This window comes from Nestor notabilis, unplaced genomic scaffold, assembly GCF_000696875.1.
Source record: "Nestor notabilis isolate BGI_N333 unplaced genomic scaffold, ASM69687v1 scaffold23328, whole genome shotgun sequence".
NCBI lineage: Eukaryota > Metazoa > Chordata > Aves > Psittaciformes > Psittacidae > Nestor > Nestor notabilis.
In genome coordinates, this window is record NW_009941792.1 from 44,850 (window position 1) to 62,276 (window position 17,427).

The 17,427-nt window shown below is 40.2% G+C and overlaps 2 protein-coding genes across 2 annotated transcripts in view; one reads left to right on the forward strand and one right to left on the reverse strand.

The window, feature by feature from the left end:
• KPNA1 (karyopherin alpha 1 (importin alpha 5)) overlaps positions 1–5,978 on the forward strand; it is a 39,775-nt gene extending 33,797 nt beyond the window's left edge. Inside the window, exons 11-13 of the mRNA XM_010021068.1 lie at positions 451–578; positions 1,322–1,500; positions 2,964–5,978. Of these exons, the coding sequence (XP_010019370.1) occupies positions 451–578; positions 1,322–1,500; positions 2,964–3,151 (495 nt within the window). The 3' untranslated portion in view covers positions 3,152–5,978. The remainder of the gene's footprint in view (positions 1–450; positions 579–1,321; positions 1,501–2,963) is intronic.
• A 3,165-nt stretch (positions 5,979–9,143) lies between these two features.
• On the reverse strand, positions 9,144–16,384 carry FAM162A (family with sequence similarity 162, member A). Its single transcript, XM_010021069.1, has 4 exons — positions 16,306–16,384; positions 13,918–14,026; positions 10,984–11,092; positions 9,144–9,262 (listed from the first exon to the last, which is right to left on the reverse strand). Exons 1-4 carry the CDS (start codon positions 16,382–16,384, stop codon positions 9,167–9,169), a joined length of 393 nt encoding a protein of 130 aa, XP_010019371.1. The 3' UTR covers positions 9,144–9,166.
• Positions 16,385–17,427: the final 1,043 nt, after the last annotated feature.

Consider the following 17,427-nt stretch of genomic DNA (forward strand, 5'->3'; position numbering starts at 1 on the left):
TGGTGCTTGCTTATTTTGAGGAGATCTTACAATTTGTTCTCTCTTTGCTCTGTTGTCTCACCCACTGGAGATGTAGTATGACACACAGGCTTATGAAGTGTTTTTCTCTCGTTAGGGGATCTTAGTGGTTTACTGACTCACTAGCTTAGTGGTCTACTATCTGGAAAAATAAGGGAAGTATGGGCATTCTTTTGTTGTCAAGGTATGATTAAGTAACACCTTATATATGGCAGTCTCATCAGTCTGAGTGTGTTTTGAATTCTTTTGGATAAGCACAGGCCCCAGCAGAACTGGGGTTTTGAATGCAAAGCTGAAAACTGATTTTTGCCGCTTGGTAACAAATGTTTAGTTGTTCAATGTGTTGTGCTGAGCCTAGACATTGACTGTCTCAGGACAAGGAAGTTATTTCTTATTTTTGTTATAACCATGAGATGTTACTTCTTTTTGCAGACAGTCATAGATGCCCATATCTTTCCAGCTCTTATAAATATTTTGCAAACGGCTGAATTTCGGACAAGGAAGGAAGCTGCTTGGGCAATTACAAATGCAACATCTGGAGGCTCTGCTGAACAGATCAAGTATGGAATAGATCAAATCTTTCAATGCAATTGACTGAATTAGTGTTTGTGCAAGAAATCAAACTCATAACCCAGAAACTGAAAAACCATTCTGTATGCTTTCAGTGTTGTACCGACTGAGCCAGGTCTTTGTATTGAGTTGTGAATGAGACATTCATTCCTTTAGGGAGAAATCACATAAGCGTTTTGGCTGCACAATGTTCATTTAACTAATTGAACTATTTCTCTTATGTAAAAAAACTAAATGCAACTTTTAAACTAATTTCTTAGTGGTTGTTGTAAAGTGTAATAAAATGCATTAGCAGTCTGGAGAGGAATAGCTCATGGGCATTGTGTGTATTGGATTTCCTGCTCAACTTTTACTAGTACGTTACGATTGTATTATGCAATGTTGCATAAACCAAAACCATAAAGTTGTAAATATATTAAATTAATATAGTTTATATCAACAGAAAATGTCCATAAAACTATAGCTATATATTTAGGAATTTAAAATACAAAATTAAATTATTTCATATCTATATATATGTGTATATATATATAGAGAGAGAAGGTATTTTAAAGTTATATTGTTTCAGCAGAAACGTGTATTGACTAGATACAAATAGATATCTGTACTTTCTCCAGTCAAGTTGCTATTTTATCTGCTTGTTTTTGTTTAGTCCTTCATGCTAAATGTTTAAATGGCTACCCCAATTATAATTTTGCAAACAATTTACTGGGTTCCATGTGGTGTTTTTCAGGTATTTAGTAGAACTGGGATGCATCAAACCACTCTGCGACCTTCTTACAGTAATGGATTCCAAGATTGTGCAAGTAGCACTGAATGGGCTGGAGAACATCTTGAGGCTTGGCGAACAGGAATCCAAACGCAGTGACACTGGCATTAATCCTTACTGCGCTCTTATTGAAGAAGCATATGGTATGAGGAAAACATAGTTAGAGGAAGTCACAGGTGAAAGTGGAAGTCAGGGGTTAAAGCAATGGTCATGAACCCATTAGTTGCAGCAGACCCAATTCCGTTACTTTCCTCATTGCTTTTATCTGAACATTAACTGTTCTTTGATAAGTCTCCATGTGCCAGGATACTCCATCTTGTACATTATCTGTGTGTAGATTTGAGATGGTGTGTGCAGATCTTCTTTTCTTTCTTTTGAGCTTGAGGGAGCCTCCAGGGTGTCATTCAGGCACTGAGATCTTCCCTTCATAGCAAATTAAAGTTCGGGCACACAGATCTATCATTTAGGTTTCAAACCTTTCCCTGTAAGATTATGGCAGCAGCCCCATCTTCATTGGTTGCCTTTGTTGTGTTGAGATTCTGGCATGTATCAGCATTATTTCATCCCACTTCTGAGGTACTGCTGCTCTTAAGGTTAGTTTCCTTGTTGATTGGCATGTACTTTATTAAGAAAAATAAAAATGTGTTATTGAGAGCAGTATAGAAGAGGATACTATCACTGAACATGGCTTCTTGAACCCTAGTTCCCTTCATGGTTACCTTGACTTCCAGGGAAGAGTTGTATCAGAACAGGATTTTTTTCTTGCCTGCTTCTAGATTTTAACTTCCCTTTTTATGTCAGTGTTACAGAAATGTCTACAGAGTATCAGAGAGTTGTTTCCTCTAATCTTCATACATAGTAAAAGGAGCAGACAAGAAAGCTGCTGCAATTCCCAATATTAGAGCTTTTCTAGAGTAGCTAAGACTTGGATTTCATCATAGCACCATTCCTAGGTATTAAAGATAGTTTAGCTTGCTGTATTCTTTTCATTTGTTTCTGACTACAAGGCCTGAGTTTGCCCATCTGCTTATTGTCTGCCCAAAAACTGGTTGCATGAGTTTAACTGCATTGTATATACATGTGGTACAGATTAGGTAATGGAGTCTCCATCCTTGGAAGTTTTGAAGATTGGCTGGACACAGCTGACTTGGTAGTAGTGCTGAGCTAGACTGCAGGTTGACTAGATGATTACCAGAAGTGTCTTCCAACTTGCAGTTATGTCATTCTGTAGTCATGGTTCTTGTAAACAAAGCGCTGTGGACACGCTTTCAGGAAACATGGCCCTAAAAGTCTCTTCAGGAAAAAATTCTTTGAGGTGAGGCCTTGTTCTTTACACATTCAATCTTGTTGATAATTGTTTTTATCAGTGAAAGGACAGAGACAGACAGAAAGTATGAAACACATCACAGTGTTACAGGGAACTCTGTAGCTTAACCTCTTTTACCTTGGTTGTGGAGAGTACAAGCTGGATAAGAACATAAAGGCACCTGCTCTTTCTGAAGGAGGGAAGAGAATTGTCATAGAACTTGGTGTTCACAACAGACTGAAAATGATCATGGTCCTATGCTTTCACCTAGCTGTAACTTTTATGCACTTTTCTTTGCAGGCCTGGACAAGATTGAATTCCTGCAGAGCCATGAGAATCAAGAGATTTATCAGAAGGCCTTTGATCTGATTGAGCACTACTTTGGAACAGAGGATGAAGACAGCAGCATTGCCCCACAGGTGGATCTCAGCCAGCAACAGTACATCTTCCAGCAGTGTGAGGCTCCCATGGAAGGCTTCCAGCTCTGAGGTGCCCCTGTGCTGTGTGCTCCTCTACCTAACCAATCCTGTTGTCGAGCCACAAGCCACCCGTGGAGTGATTCTCTCAATGTTTTCCATAATCCTGTTTGCGCTCATTCGCTTGCCTTGTGCACATGCTCTTACATACGTCTGGAAAACTTTTGGCTCTCCGTGGCAAGATGCCCCCTCCTTGGCAAGGGGTCACCAGAATCACCCTTCTCTTCTAGATTCTGAACCTCTCCACTGTCATCTTCGTGGAGTTGAGGCACCTTTCTATACTTTGAGATATTCCCTGCTCCTATTACAGGAAAATAATCCCTCCTCCACTAGCCCCAACTCTCCTGGCATCCAAGATAAGGCTGCCTTTCTCTTCTGTTTGCTGCAGTGTGTGCCTGCAGTCCAGGGAGACATTCAGACTTTCTGAGAACGTAGCTTGAATTAATTCCCCAGATTCTTCCCTGGATGCCTCTTTGGATGGCTGAGAGATGCGTTATATCTTCACATGCAGTGTATCTCCTTTGCTGTATGTGCCAGCTGGGGTTATTGGCATATAGAACATGTTACAAATAATGGAATAAGTTCTCTACCCCCTGCAACAACAAGCTGCAATGGACATGTTTTCTGGTTCTTAAAGAATACTGAACACACCTGGCCCTGTCCCTTCTCAACACTGAGCTCCCAAGCTGGATTGCAGACCACTGTGGAGACTTCCTAGTTTTTCTTCTCCATCTACAAAAAAAGAGCCTGTGAATAGGTCACTCTTACCACCTCCCCAGAAATGACTTTCCAAACCAGCTTCTAGAATGGAGAAACTATCCCCACTTTTGCTTGCCAGCACAGTATGATCCAGCTGGGCCTTCCTTAAAAATCAAGCCCTTTATGACTTCATGCTCCAGAGTCTGGTCGTTGGTATTATAGTTACGGCTGAAAAATTCTTGTCTGCCTCTTTACATTTTTACACAGTGTGACTTGAACAGATTTATCTTCTGAAAACTTACCTTCTGAACACAGAAATTTGGATTTGTAAAACTTAGCACAAGAGCGTTAGAGTTTCACAAGACAAAAGAGCTTCTTCTCCAGCTCACCTGATAAAACCAGAGTCCTCCTGGTCAAGGCCCTTATTTAACAACTCAAATGACACTACGCTCAAAGGATAGTAATCTTACAGCCGGATCCGCCTGGCTCTTTCAGTTTTCCCTCTTGCTGTTTACTGGACTTGAGATGAATTAGCATGGAACGCATGGTTCCTACAGGTGACATCTATAAGGCATCGCTGACTGCATGACAGCTGTCATCTGCAGCTGTAGACTGCCCTTCTGCTAGCAGCATGTACTTGGCTCCGCGACCCGCTTGGATCACAGACATCTGATGCAAAGGCCAGCCACTCCTCACTGACTTCAGCTGACACTGGCACCAAACTCTGCGTGCAACTGGAGAGATGCCATGTGATTGAAAGTGGCGGTTCCATTTCCGTAAATGCAATGGATTGTCCAGGCCGTCCGCTCCCCCCTGCATCGGGCTGTGTTCTTTCAAGCCATTTCAGATGCTTGGAACCACATTTGTCCAGTGTAAACATTTCAAAACCACCACTGACAACTGCAGTGTCGTGTACCTGTGGTAAACGTTAGTGGCAGAACTGTCTGCAAGATCCTCCTTATGACTCCTCTCGGTGACAAGCCACTGCAAAAGCAAAACCAGCCCATTGGATACAGAATGATAAAAACATGTAAATCACTTGTCAAACTGTTGAAAGAAGCTAGGCAAAGGCCTGAACATCAGCTCTGTGTGACCATTATTTAAGTACAGTCTTCAGTTCTGTCTGTGCTTCAGGATGGAGACTCTGACCTGTGTGGCTACTGCAGCAGCCACCTGCTGCTTCCCTAGCTAAGCCAGTTGGCCTCCACCTTCCCCTCTCCCACTTACTTTCTCTAGTGCTGCTTTGTGCTGAAGGAACATTTAGTTTACTGCACTTGATCTGTAAATGGACTTTGATTCTTTGTAATTTTAGGGGGTTAAATTTGGTGGTTAATTTAAAAAAAAGAAAAAAAAAAAAAAGAGCAAAAAAACCCCTCAATGTTGCCTTTACATCACATACAAATAACTGTGTTTCTCTTTTCTTGAAGGGTGATAGAAGCACTGATTAGTAGCAAAACCTTGTTTTAGCTTTTGGATTTTTTTGTGCTGGATTTTTTTACGTGTAAATTTCCAATAACATGTCATTTCTATAAGATTTGTTTAAAATCATGTACCTCTTATTGGATGGTATAAAAATGCTACATATTTTGTAAACAAATCTGAGCAAAGTGTGTGTGCATATATTCTGTATATTCATATATGTATATTCTGTGTATATATACACTAGTGTGTATATATACATATATACACACACACGTATATATGTACACACATGCATATGTGTGTATATATATACACATATCTATATATCTATATATATATAAGTGTTTTCCAGGCTAGTGAAAACGATGTGGTGCATTGGCGTTTTCCTCCCCTGCCCCCCAAGAAAATAATGACAATTGCCTCTAAATGAGTGAATTAAAAGAGAGTCCATTGAAGCTGAATGGTGTGCCTTCCTGTGTAAGGAGCCTGGCCAGTGTTTGTTACTTTTGCTGTGGATATGTGAATTCAGAGCAGATAAGTATAAATCTTTAATTTTGGTATGTTTGTTTGAAGTGACAGGCCTGGTTGACACAGGTAACCTTGTTGTCATATATACCTAGACTGTGTAAGGCATTTGACTGGTAATGCATAATATTTTGACTGAAAACTAAAACAATACAAAAATCAACATGGCACACATTAAATGGATTAAAATGTGGCTAATTCATAGGTCTCAGTTGAATTTTAAATGCTGCTTAATTGAGTATATTTCGGGATCTTCTAGCAACCAGGTCTTGGCCTTGCTTTACTTAGCCTTATTAATAGGTTGAAAAGAAACAAAATCCATTTCTAACAAAGGTTGTAAATTCTAAGGAGAGCAGGCTTGTGAATGATGAAAGGAACAGTAGTAGCTCACTGATACAGACTGATCAGAATTACTTGGTATGCCAAGGGCAAGTAACCTATTTGCATTTTAATATAGCCAAACGTGTAGCATAACGTTACCCATCTAATAAATAACATTCAGGCCACAGGTGAAGGACTCCGTTTTGCAGAAGTGCTGCTGAAAGTCTGAGCATCATTCTACATCACCGCTGGAACACTACTTCCTAACATGTGTGGCTACTGTAACACTCACAGGTACAAAAATAAATCTTCAGTAGAAGTGGGGAATTGATACTAACTTTATAATGGCATCGGTGAAGCTTTACAGGAACACTCTCATTGTTGCTATCAGTCAGAAAGGGATAATAAAAAATTGGGAACAGCAAGGACTGTAAAAAGGTGGCAAATTCTGTTCATATGAGAAACGCGGCACTCTTAAACAGACACAAGGGTTATGTCCCCTGCTAGAAACATTGAAACCAGTATTTACTTTCCTAAAGGATGTGCTGGCTGCTCAAACAGGAGCTCTAACGTCTCTAGCTTCCACTTTGTGAAGGTCCCACTGTGTTCTGAATTTTGTGTGTTAAGCAGGAGGCAGCGTGGTCTCGTGTGTACACGATAGGCCAGGGAGCTGTTGGAGTTCTTGTGTTCTTCTGTCCCCAACCCAAAGGGGAGATAGAAAATGAAACACTGTTTTAAGGGCTTAGTATGTTCCTTTCCATCAGGCATTGTTAAATGGGTGTAGGCTAAAACTACGATTTAAATCAGGAAATACGAGGTACATTAAGAAGTGTTCTAGACAGCTAGACTGGCTGCACAGGCCAGAAATGTGTGCTGGATTTTAAACCACTGTCTGTTTAGAAGTGGTTTCTTGGAAGCCATCACACTAGTAAAGAGGTGGTTTCTTTCATTGCCTCTCTGAGAAAGATTTACATCATTTTTCTAGTACCCAACTACTTGCAAAGAAAATACTGCAGTGGTTGGGAGTGAGCTGGAGACAGCACGAAGTCCAGTGGCTCAGGCTTTTATTTGAGACTCTGGAGCCTCCATGGAAGCTGAAAGAAAACACAAAGGTATGCACTGATGCACAGTCTTTATAGTAGATACTGAAATGATGGAGATACCAGAGTTGCTAGAAGGGAAGGATATATGAATTCTCCACAGAGCTTTTGTCAAACCACGGGACTGGAGTTCCAATTTTGAGTAAACAGCATAAAGTTTAGAGGTATTTAAGTAAAATGAAAGCCTGGTGCCCACTGCTGCTCCGAGGTGTTGCTTTCTAAGAGGTATTTTACGTAATTCTTATTTGAAATACTTTACCAGTTGGATGAGTCCAAACAGTTCTATTTCCAAAAGTAGATGAGTACTTGCCAGTTCTGCTCAGAAGGTGCGCTGTTGGGTGCTTTTGAGATGGACAGTCTTGAGATGCATGGTTTTAAGCTCTGCCATCACCAAGTATAAATCAAATCACAAGTTTCTTTCCAAGGTAGCCTGAAATACTGTCTGCAGTGTGTGTGGTTTTTGGTCTCATTTAATACATACATGAGCACAGGCACACAATATGGGAAGATGTATTTGGTTCCCACCTGTGTGCCTACTGGTGTAGCAAAGAACCAGAGCTGCCATGGAAGATCTGTTCACATACCTGCAGTGGAATTATGTATGACTTGCATTCAGTGCTAAATGAGCAGACAAACCTCTGAAAGCCTGTGCTGCTTGAGGCAATTGCCTTACAGAGAACCTGATGACAGGTCATAGCATCACCTGAAGGTTGTAACTTCTGTGGTGGAATGACTGCACAGCTTGCTTGAGTGGTTGCATCTTGTCAGTGTGAGTGGTACCCGGAAATGCAATTCATAAGAAAGATGGACTGCAGCAGGTATTTTCTAGTTCTAGAACAAGTGAAGGGCAAAGTTCTAGGGAGGACTGCACAACTGCTTCTCTTTTCCAGGTGTAAAGACAAGATTCACCCTGCATTTTTTTGTAGGGCTTTTAATTTATTCAGCAATAGTGCTTATTTTTAGTAGTACAACAAAAAGAAAAAAATAACACAACAGGATCAGGAGAAGGTTTAAAGAAAAATAATCTGCCTCCCACTATCCAGAAGTTCACAAACTCAATCTGTCAAACTGATAAAATGCCTCTTCTGTTTCTGGGGTCCCCACAACCAGTTAGCAGGCAGTCCTGGGAAATAACATAGTTTAAAGCAGCCTTGATGCTTCCAATCTACATTTCCCTCCAAATGAACTGAAAGGAGGAAGAAAAATATTGTTTCCAGTTGCTGCAGGGTGTTGAGCATGAATAGGGTGCGGCTCTTGGGAGTTGCTCTTTGCAGGTATTGCTGGGTCTGCTGCTTCTAGAACTTGGGGCAGATGATCTTTAAGTGGGCTACTATGAAAGCACAGGTCATGATTTAAAGGTGAAAAATTGCAAATAAATCTAAATGTGGTTTGGCAAAAAACTGCTCTGCAGCAGAGAGCAGGAGTGCCTGACTGACTTTCTCATACTCATGTGCCTCTGAATAGTAAATCTGATAGCACTGGTTGAAGCTGTTGCTCCATATTTCTAAAAGTAGTTATCTCTGTTGCCTTTGCTTGGACATTCCCTACCAGCTCTGGTGTAAAGGGTTGTCATCTGTAGCACACTGGTTCTCTGGAACCACTGGTTTCGCTATCAATCTCCCTCCTCTTTTTATCAAAGGAAGCAGTTCTTCACAAAAAGTAATCCTTCACTTAAACAAATGCAGCCTGAATATACTGGACCTAGAGCAGGTAAGCAGACTTTCTAATAACTTATGGTCATTTTGATGATGTTGATGCAGGTCATACAATTCTTGACTAAAGAGCTTCCTGAATAATTGTTTTCTCTTGCACAAAGAGGAACATATGGAATATTTAAAGCACCCAGTAACATGAGAGTTCAGAACAAACATACACAAACGATGTGACTATATTCTTCCAGTGCCAAGAGGGACTCAGCTTTTCTTCTTACTGGGTGCTCCTGGTCTCTTCCTTTCCTCCTCTAAGGTTTAGCAGATGTGCTCTGAGTAGCTTCCTCTCTCCATAGTGCTTTCTTTTCTAAGTTTATGCTTGTAAGAGTTTCATGTCTTTTTACAGCCTACAACATAAAGACAAAGCAAGAGCAGGTATCATGTAGAGGACCATAGATATGAAACTTGAATCAACAGTTCACACAATATCTGTCCTATCCTTTTCAAGGCACGTTTCTGTCAGCTTTAATGCCAGGTGAGAAAGGGTTAAAAGAAAACATCCAGAGACTATTTTGGCTTAACCTCATTACTTCTCTAGGAATAAATTAAGCCCTTTTGTTAAGACACTAGAATATATATGGTCAGTATTTAATATTAATCTCTGGCCTTCAGAAGTCAGAGGTACTGGAAACAAATCATAAATGAAACATAGTAGATTCCTTCTGCTGTGAAAACAAGGATCCCAGAGGAGCTGTCGTCCTCTCTTTCTGGTGTTTGCATTCATACTACACCAGTATAACAGGAAAATGTTCTGGGAATTGTCAGTGCTCAATCTCTTATGGTAAAAAAACCTTTCCACTGTTTCGTTTCAGAGTGCTGCATCCTTTTCATTTTGATAGGCAAATACTGACAGAAATGTCACTTGACACTTCAGTAGCTCACAGAGCTGGGTTTGAGAGGCTTCTTACTAGTTTTAAGGTTTCTCTATGACACTTAGTGGTCAATAGAAAGAAAATCAACATTTTCATCAGAACTGCCTGAAAGGCAGCACACAACTAAGGTTCTGGCCATGTTGATCCTTTAAGCTGAGGGCTTTCTGCTTTCAGTCATCTGTAAAAGAAGGTAGTGAGCTCTGTTTCTGTTACCACTGTGCTTTTTATCCAAAGTAACTTGACAATAAGATGCACAGATTATATTCACATTCTTTGACTTGAATTCTAATGCTGCTGAGAAGCTTCACCTTGGCTTCAGTGCCAAAAAATGTTCCTTGCTTCTTTACAGAAATACCTCAACGTTAATAGCTCACCAGCTGTGTTGAAAAGCACATAAAATTAAAGCATGACTAGCCTTTGCTGCACGTGGAGTCTTAGACTTTATACTCACGCTCTTCATATGATGCAAATTAAATCATAGACCTAGTTCTGCCACATGTTGGATACCTTGCCAGGTTCTATGCAAGTGAAGGATGCTCAGCACCTAAAGGGTTTGGGAGCCTTTCTATGAAGTAGTGTTCCAATTCAACAAACATTAATAATCTGAGAAAACTTGTTCCATCCACACTAAAGTAAAACTATTTTCTGTGCCCTATTAAAGGGCACAGAATTACTGACCATCTCTTCACTGTTTAAAAACACTTCTGACAATTCTCATGTCTGTCTGTGGAGAAACATACTCATTTGCTATTCCCATTATATTGATTCTACGAGTGGTGCAGCGTGTAGACAGGCATTTGTAATAGGTCCGTACACTCACTGTATGGACCTCATTGGCCCAAGGAGCATTTACCTGCCCATCAGATCCTCACAACAGAAGGTGCTCTTTCCTTTTGACTTCTTGCAGCCCATCAGCAAAATCAAGGAGTTAAAACAGTGCAAGCACTGAGAAAAAAAGGACTTTTTCTCCCTCCTTTTAAAGGAAGCTTATGCAGTCTTAACAGTGACATCACCCTTTTGTGACTTGGGAATTAATCGATGAGGGTCACTTCTGGGGAACTGGGAGGACTTAGTTTTGCTCAGTGATAGAATTAAACCACAAACCCCAAACCAAAACAGTGCTAACAACCCATAGGAGAAACTGAGGAGTTTATGTAAAGACTGATTAGCACTCACCAGCCAAAAACTGTGCTTACCTGCTTCCCTCTAATCACCATGATTATGCATCCCACTATTGTCAAGGCAATCATCACATAGCTGAACTTCACACGCAGTGTGGTCTTTGCTGCTCTGATTGTATCAATCCTCAAGAAATAAAGGAACAGACTCACTCATTACCAGAGACACAAATAAGTCCTTTGGCTAATGGTTATTTGTTAAGAGACAGTATTGCTTTGCATTGCAGCCAAGTGATCTGGAAAAGGAGGAAGGCTGCAGTACTTAAGTACGCACATTCACTATGGAGAGGACAGGAAAGAGAGAGGGATGGTTTTACTAATATGATGTTTTTCTTAGTGTTAGGTCCCTCTCTGCTCATTACCACATTCCAGGATCAGCAAAGCCAGGGAGCACTGCACCCGTATTAGGACTGTGGTGTATTAACATTGTAAAACATGCATTTTCCCTCAATAGCAGAAGCAGGATAAAAAACATTTGTCAGCAAAGTTGGAACATCTTGGGCAGGGGGAGGCGTTGTCACAGCTTAGTAACCCTGAGATTCAAAATGGTTTTATTTATGATGCAGTCTGTTTTCCAGCAAGAAGGCTTCCTCCACTATGGGATTTGATACTACTAGAGATACACACTGGCTGCTGAATAAAACACTCCTGAGAAATGGAACAGGACTTGGGAAAAGACCAGTGGTTACCCCTTCCCTCCTGCTAGAGTAAAAGAGTCTGAAGGTAATGTGTTTTCCTAAGGAACTAAGGAGGCATGGAGGATTGAAAGCCTTCCAACAGCAGCTTTGGATTCCTTTAAATCTTTTTATTTCAGGGGGATTAATAGCCACACCAGTAGCTAAACTACTGCTTAGGGAAACCTGTTGCCTAGTCTGCTGTTAATTTTTAAAAACCAGAAACCTTCCACAAGAAGAGTTTCAGTTATTAAAGCCTTCAAATGTACATGTGATGAGTTAAAAAAAAAAAATCAGTTATTTTAAGTTAGAAACTTTAGAATTATCTTTAGATAATTCTACCCAAATGGTGGCTCAGTTACAGCAAATTTAAAGTTTCTCTTAGAAATACCAATGCAAGAAGAGCCAATGAAGCATAAAGCTTTTAGATGTACTCTCCACAATAACCAAAGACCTAGACCGTATGTATTTAATTCTTGCAGAATTTAGAGCAGTTGACTCCCTTCTCAAGGAGGTCTAATGTTTTCATGATTGAATTTAGCATATTATAAAATTACAGATGAGTAGAAAAGCATCAACATAATGTGATAATAAATGCATCAAACTAGGTAACTATTCACCAAAACTAACATGAGTGAATATGGAATATTTTACATTTTGACCCTTATATTTGAAGGGAAAAAGTCACTGAAGGATCCATGATAGTTTAACATGGTAAATCACAGAGGACCTGAGAACTGAAGAGAGTTTTGTTCTTGTTTTTGAAGAAGAGAGGAAGAATGATTTGATCACTGCTCCAAAGTACTGATACAAGATTTCTGATGACAGGGAACATGACCATCTACCATGAAACCAAGAGTTAAATTTAGCTTCCATGCTGGTTTTGCTAATAATCTGCTATGAACAAATCGGGCACAAGGTGCAAAGAAGCTGAAATGCACAGAAGTAGGATTGAAAAGCTTTCCTAGTTACTTTTTGAAGTACCTTAGATGTGTTAGAATATACAAGAGGAAAAGGTAGTTATCTGAACACAATTTGCATTTTATATCAACTCAGTGGCTAAGATTAACATTTGTTTAATAAATGAGTTATTTCTTGCAAGATTCCTAAGTTCTATCACAAGCCCTTACAATCCACTCTTAGCTCAGAATGGGAAAGAAAGCTTTTGTGCTTTTCTAGTTCTCAGTTGTCTCCTCAGCTTTGGCTGAACTCTTTGCCTAAAGGAAAACCAGAATTCCCTATGCACTCACAAAAATGGTCAGCTTTTATCAGAAGATGGTTTGTCCTTTCAAGAAACCATTGAAAGGACTTTCAATCACCGTGCTGTTTTCTTAAAAACCCTCATAACAAGTCTCTGGTGGGCAAAACCAGATGAATGGGCAATAGATTAAGTTGTAATAATTTATGCCTTTATGTATTTCGAATGTAATTGTAAGAAAAGTGACTCAATACAAAATGGAAGGATTCATTTTTAACAATATTTGTCCCTTGTGATACACTTACAAAAAAACTTGGACACACGGGTAGATTTTCAATTCCCATATAGTGTATCCAAACAAATAGAGTATCTTAGAGGGCAGCTACACTGTTTAGTTCCCCAAGTAGTACAAGATTTACTGTATATTTAAAAGCATTTCAAGCATGTTTTAAATGGTAACTATACTACCACCACCCGTTGTTAAGTTTGATCTTCATTTTAGATAGGCAAACTAGAACATCCAGGTTTATTTTCTACTTTTCACACAGGGCAAAACATTGACACAGCTCCACCAGCAACAGAAATATTGACTATACATATTTTTTTGTTAGGGAGCCTTTCTGCTGTCTGTTAGTTTAAATTCCAAGAGTGAACAAAGCTGGCCCCTGCCCTCTAGATGTTCATCCATAAAGATTTTAAATGAGTTTCAGTTCTTTTAAAACTATGTCATGAAAATTTTGCACAAGGGGAGACTGATGTATGAAAAACCTCAGAAAGTTTTTTGGATTGGGAGCGAAGAGTAAGAATTTGCTGATTGTGATGTTCTTCTAGGGAAACAAATGATAAGTGCTGGTCATACTTTCAGGAAAAAAAGAAATCAAAAGGGATAGATTATCTCAGCAATACAGAATTGCTCAGGTCACCTCATCTACAAGACAATAAACCAAACAGAGCAGTGCAAGATTTCTCAGCTGTGAAAACCCATTCCATTTAAGAAAAAGTTTTACTGGGGAGTTGCATTCAAGTAACTTATTCCTGCATGGACAATGTCTCTTTTACAGCTTCAAAACTGGCACTTACGAGACAGTCTCTGGTATATCCTCTGGTTTTTTGAAATGGCCTGCCCACAACAAAAATCTTTTGTCCCAGTCTGTAGGCTTGTGTCCAGGCACCCTCAAAGTAGACTGACCTAAAAGAACCCCAACAAAACGCACAAACAAAAACAAAACACTGCTAAAACCAACAGTCAGAGAAGCTGAATCGACACAGCTGTAATGAAACCGGTTAGGGTGAGCAATGCAGAAGTTTGACTGCTAGAGTTGGTTAGGGAACAAGAAGTATATCAGAGTCAGATTAACAAACCTGTACATAGGGATTAAACTGAAGCCACGTAAGGAAAATCAAATCTTGCCGAAGACTTAAGTATTTGCATCTTTAAATTTGCAGAACTTGCTCCAATGTTTAAGCTTCCTAAGTTGCTGTGATAGTATAGTTTTACCATTACATTAGTTTAAAAAAATAAGAATAAACCAAATGGAACTGCTACAGAAAAGCAGATATGCTGCACTATTACGTCACAGAATGTTAACTTTTCCAGGCAGTGTAAGATTTTATCTTATCTGGAGGCATAAACAAACAGATAACCATAAGCAGAGATCAGACCCTTAATTTTCAGCTCAGTTTTTCAAACTCCACATATATAAATACTCACAATAGGGGAAAGTTCCCATGCATAACATACCATTAAAATCTAGCAAACGAAGTGCAAAGATGGACAGCTTTTTTTTTTTTTAAACAAACAATGGGAGGTATCCTGAATGGATGTGTGCTGCCTCATGGCTTCATGAATTATCTAGGAAGTAGGGTGGATATGGTTTGCTGACAGCACTGAGTTATTCAGAAAGAAGAGTGCTATGTGCGAAGAGCTGCAGGGCTTCAGAATCCCAAGTCGGTGAGATGGCCAGTGAAAGCCCATCTGTGTAAACAGGAAAGAATTCCAGTTGCCACACAAAGGACAGACTCTAACCTAACCATTATTGCTGAGGAGCAAGTCCTCAGGGTTTCACAGAGTTTGTGGCATAATGTTCAGTAACAGAAAGGGAAACAGCATTACTAGCAATGATGAGGAACACAAATACAAAAGCAGTAATATGCCATTGTATAAAACCACAACTCCAGCATTTTGAAAAGCATGTAAAGTACAGATCCCTCATCTCGGAAACAGTTGAAATAGAACTGGCAGAAAGAAAACTGGGAAGGACTACAGGTAGGGAATGGCTACCGTGTAAGAAACTGTATCATAGAATGAGACTGTTTGGCTCGGAAAAGCTGTAATTGAAGCTCCCTTCAGCACAACAGAGGGCGCCAGAGTCTTAAGTGACATTAACAGCGTGGGTTATAACGACCAGGACCTGCTTTGGAAGGGGTACTGAATAAAGGAACTTCACGCTGGAAAAAGCACACATTGGGTTCAACAAACAAATACATGATTATATGTGTTTTTTCACAGCATGGTTCAGCTGAGGAATTCCTTCTCAGAGAATGTGGATGCTAAAAATACATCTTGCTTAAGAAGACTGGGCAAATTTATGAAAGAAAAAAAAAAATGCAAGAAAGACCATTAAACACAAAAATGCCACCTCTGGGACAGTAGTCCAGGGGTGAAACACTATCTTTGCCCTCTTCCTAAAGTCCTCCTTAGATCCTTGCTATTGCTTATTGTTCCTGTTAGTCTTCACAAAAATGCAAGCGACCTCCTTTACTGGCCAGTCCTGGAGACATCACACTGCTAAGGAGACCTTTGGTTTTACCCAGTACAGTTGCATTATGTTTTTAACATAGGAATATGCAAAATGCTTCAGACTTGTACGCTCCTTTTGTCCAGCATCAGCAGGCCATGAAGGGAGCCTGTTTTACAGGAAGTCCAATTAGAGCATCAGAACTGCCCCATACATAGGGAAAAAATGTTTAACGGCCTGAGCTTTACCTGACCAACTCCACCCTTACAAATGAACCAAGCTCATGATTCAGGCCTACTCTGGCAGGGCAGGCACAATTTTATAAACAGCTGGAGCTGGTTGTACTGTGAACACCCGCAGAAGCATTTTAGCTCATGTGATGTTCCTGAACACTAATAGTTTACTTTGGGGTTGAAGAAGCTCTTCTAGAACGCAACGGAAGAGCCTCAATGTAGGATTGCATGTCAGGTAAGATACTAGTGACCTGCTACAAAGCAAAAGCTGTGTCATTCTCACAAGCAGAAATACTGACCCCTGGCTTTGTTAAAAAACAAGGTTTTGTTGCTAAATTTAATGCTCAGTTTTTCAGTCTAGCGATCAGAATTCCCTCCCACAAAACCAGGGATATTAGCATCTATGTCAGTCCAATTCCTGATCTGATGATTGCAGTGTGGATATGTGAGTATATTATATCATGAAACATAGCGTGATTGTTACTAAAAACTCTTACTTTTTGGCTGATGTTGACCTTCTTCCTGGGGTTTAATGCAAACCCTTCTGCTTATATTTGGATCCATTCCTTTTGCCATCCTCAGAATTGAGGGAGTATTTCTTCCCAGCAGTTTAACAGCCCCACCTGGAGGAGAAAGCGGAGGAAGCAAAGAGGCCAACTCTAACTCAGTATAGTAGAAAGAATATTAGCTTTTAAATTGAAGTGTTTTAAGTTTTTTCTATTATTATGCAAGAAAGTGGAGCTTTAGTTGTAACAGAGCCTGCCAAAGAAACTAAAGGTTGCCTATAGGCTCTGAGTTAGGCTTGTCCATTAACTTTAGTGAGAAAAATGGGAATAGAAGATCACAGCCTACAGTTCCTAAAACACAACACACACCACAATTTCAAGGAAGGCATCTATTCAGATACACTTTGAACGGGGCTATTTCCAGGACTGCATACCAGCGTTACACAAAAACCTTGTCACATCCCAAAAGCAAGTCGCAGGCTTGACAGAGTCAAAAAAAGCCATTAAAAAGCAGAATATTGCCATACTGAGGCACCTAGTTTGGAATGTATTAGCAATAGAAGAGGGCACCTTTATATGCAAGTTTTTAATTCATTAAAATATTGGGGGGAAAAAAAACCCTCAGAGGAAGAAAAAAAACCACCCAAAACCAAACCAAACCCCAAAGTCAAACAAAAACCACACACACAACACCGCCAAAACCAAACAAGAAACCAAACAAAACCCACCCCAACTCTGAAAGGCGAAAGAGCATTTCTACACATAGAAATTTAGTCTTTCCTTTATGCTGGCTGAAAATGTCTCTCCTATGAGAAAGAGCCGCCCTTCATTTTTCAGGCATAATACATTCCAGCGCTGCAAAGTTTACATTTATAGGCGGGCAACCCCAACCAAACGCTTTCCAAGGTTTCCAGAGAAGGAAGGAAAGGTGCAAATCCATTCCTTTCATGTTCTTTAGTCAGCCTGGGGGCCGCCAGCCCCACACACAGTCTCCAAAGCTTCGCTTCGCTTCGCTTCTCCCCCCGTCGCACCACCTGCAGCTGGGCCGGGGCCGCCCGGAGGATCCCCGCACCGAGCCGGGCACCTCCGGGCTGACAACACCGCTGACGGCCC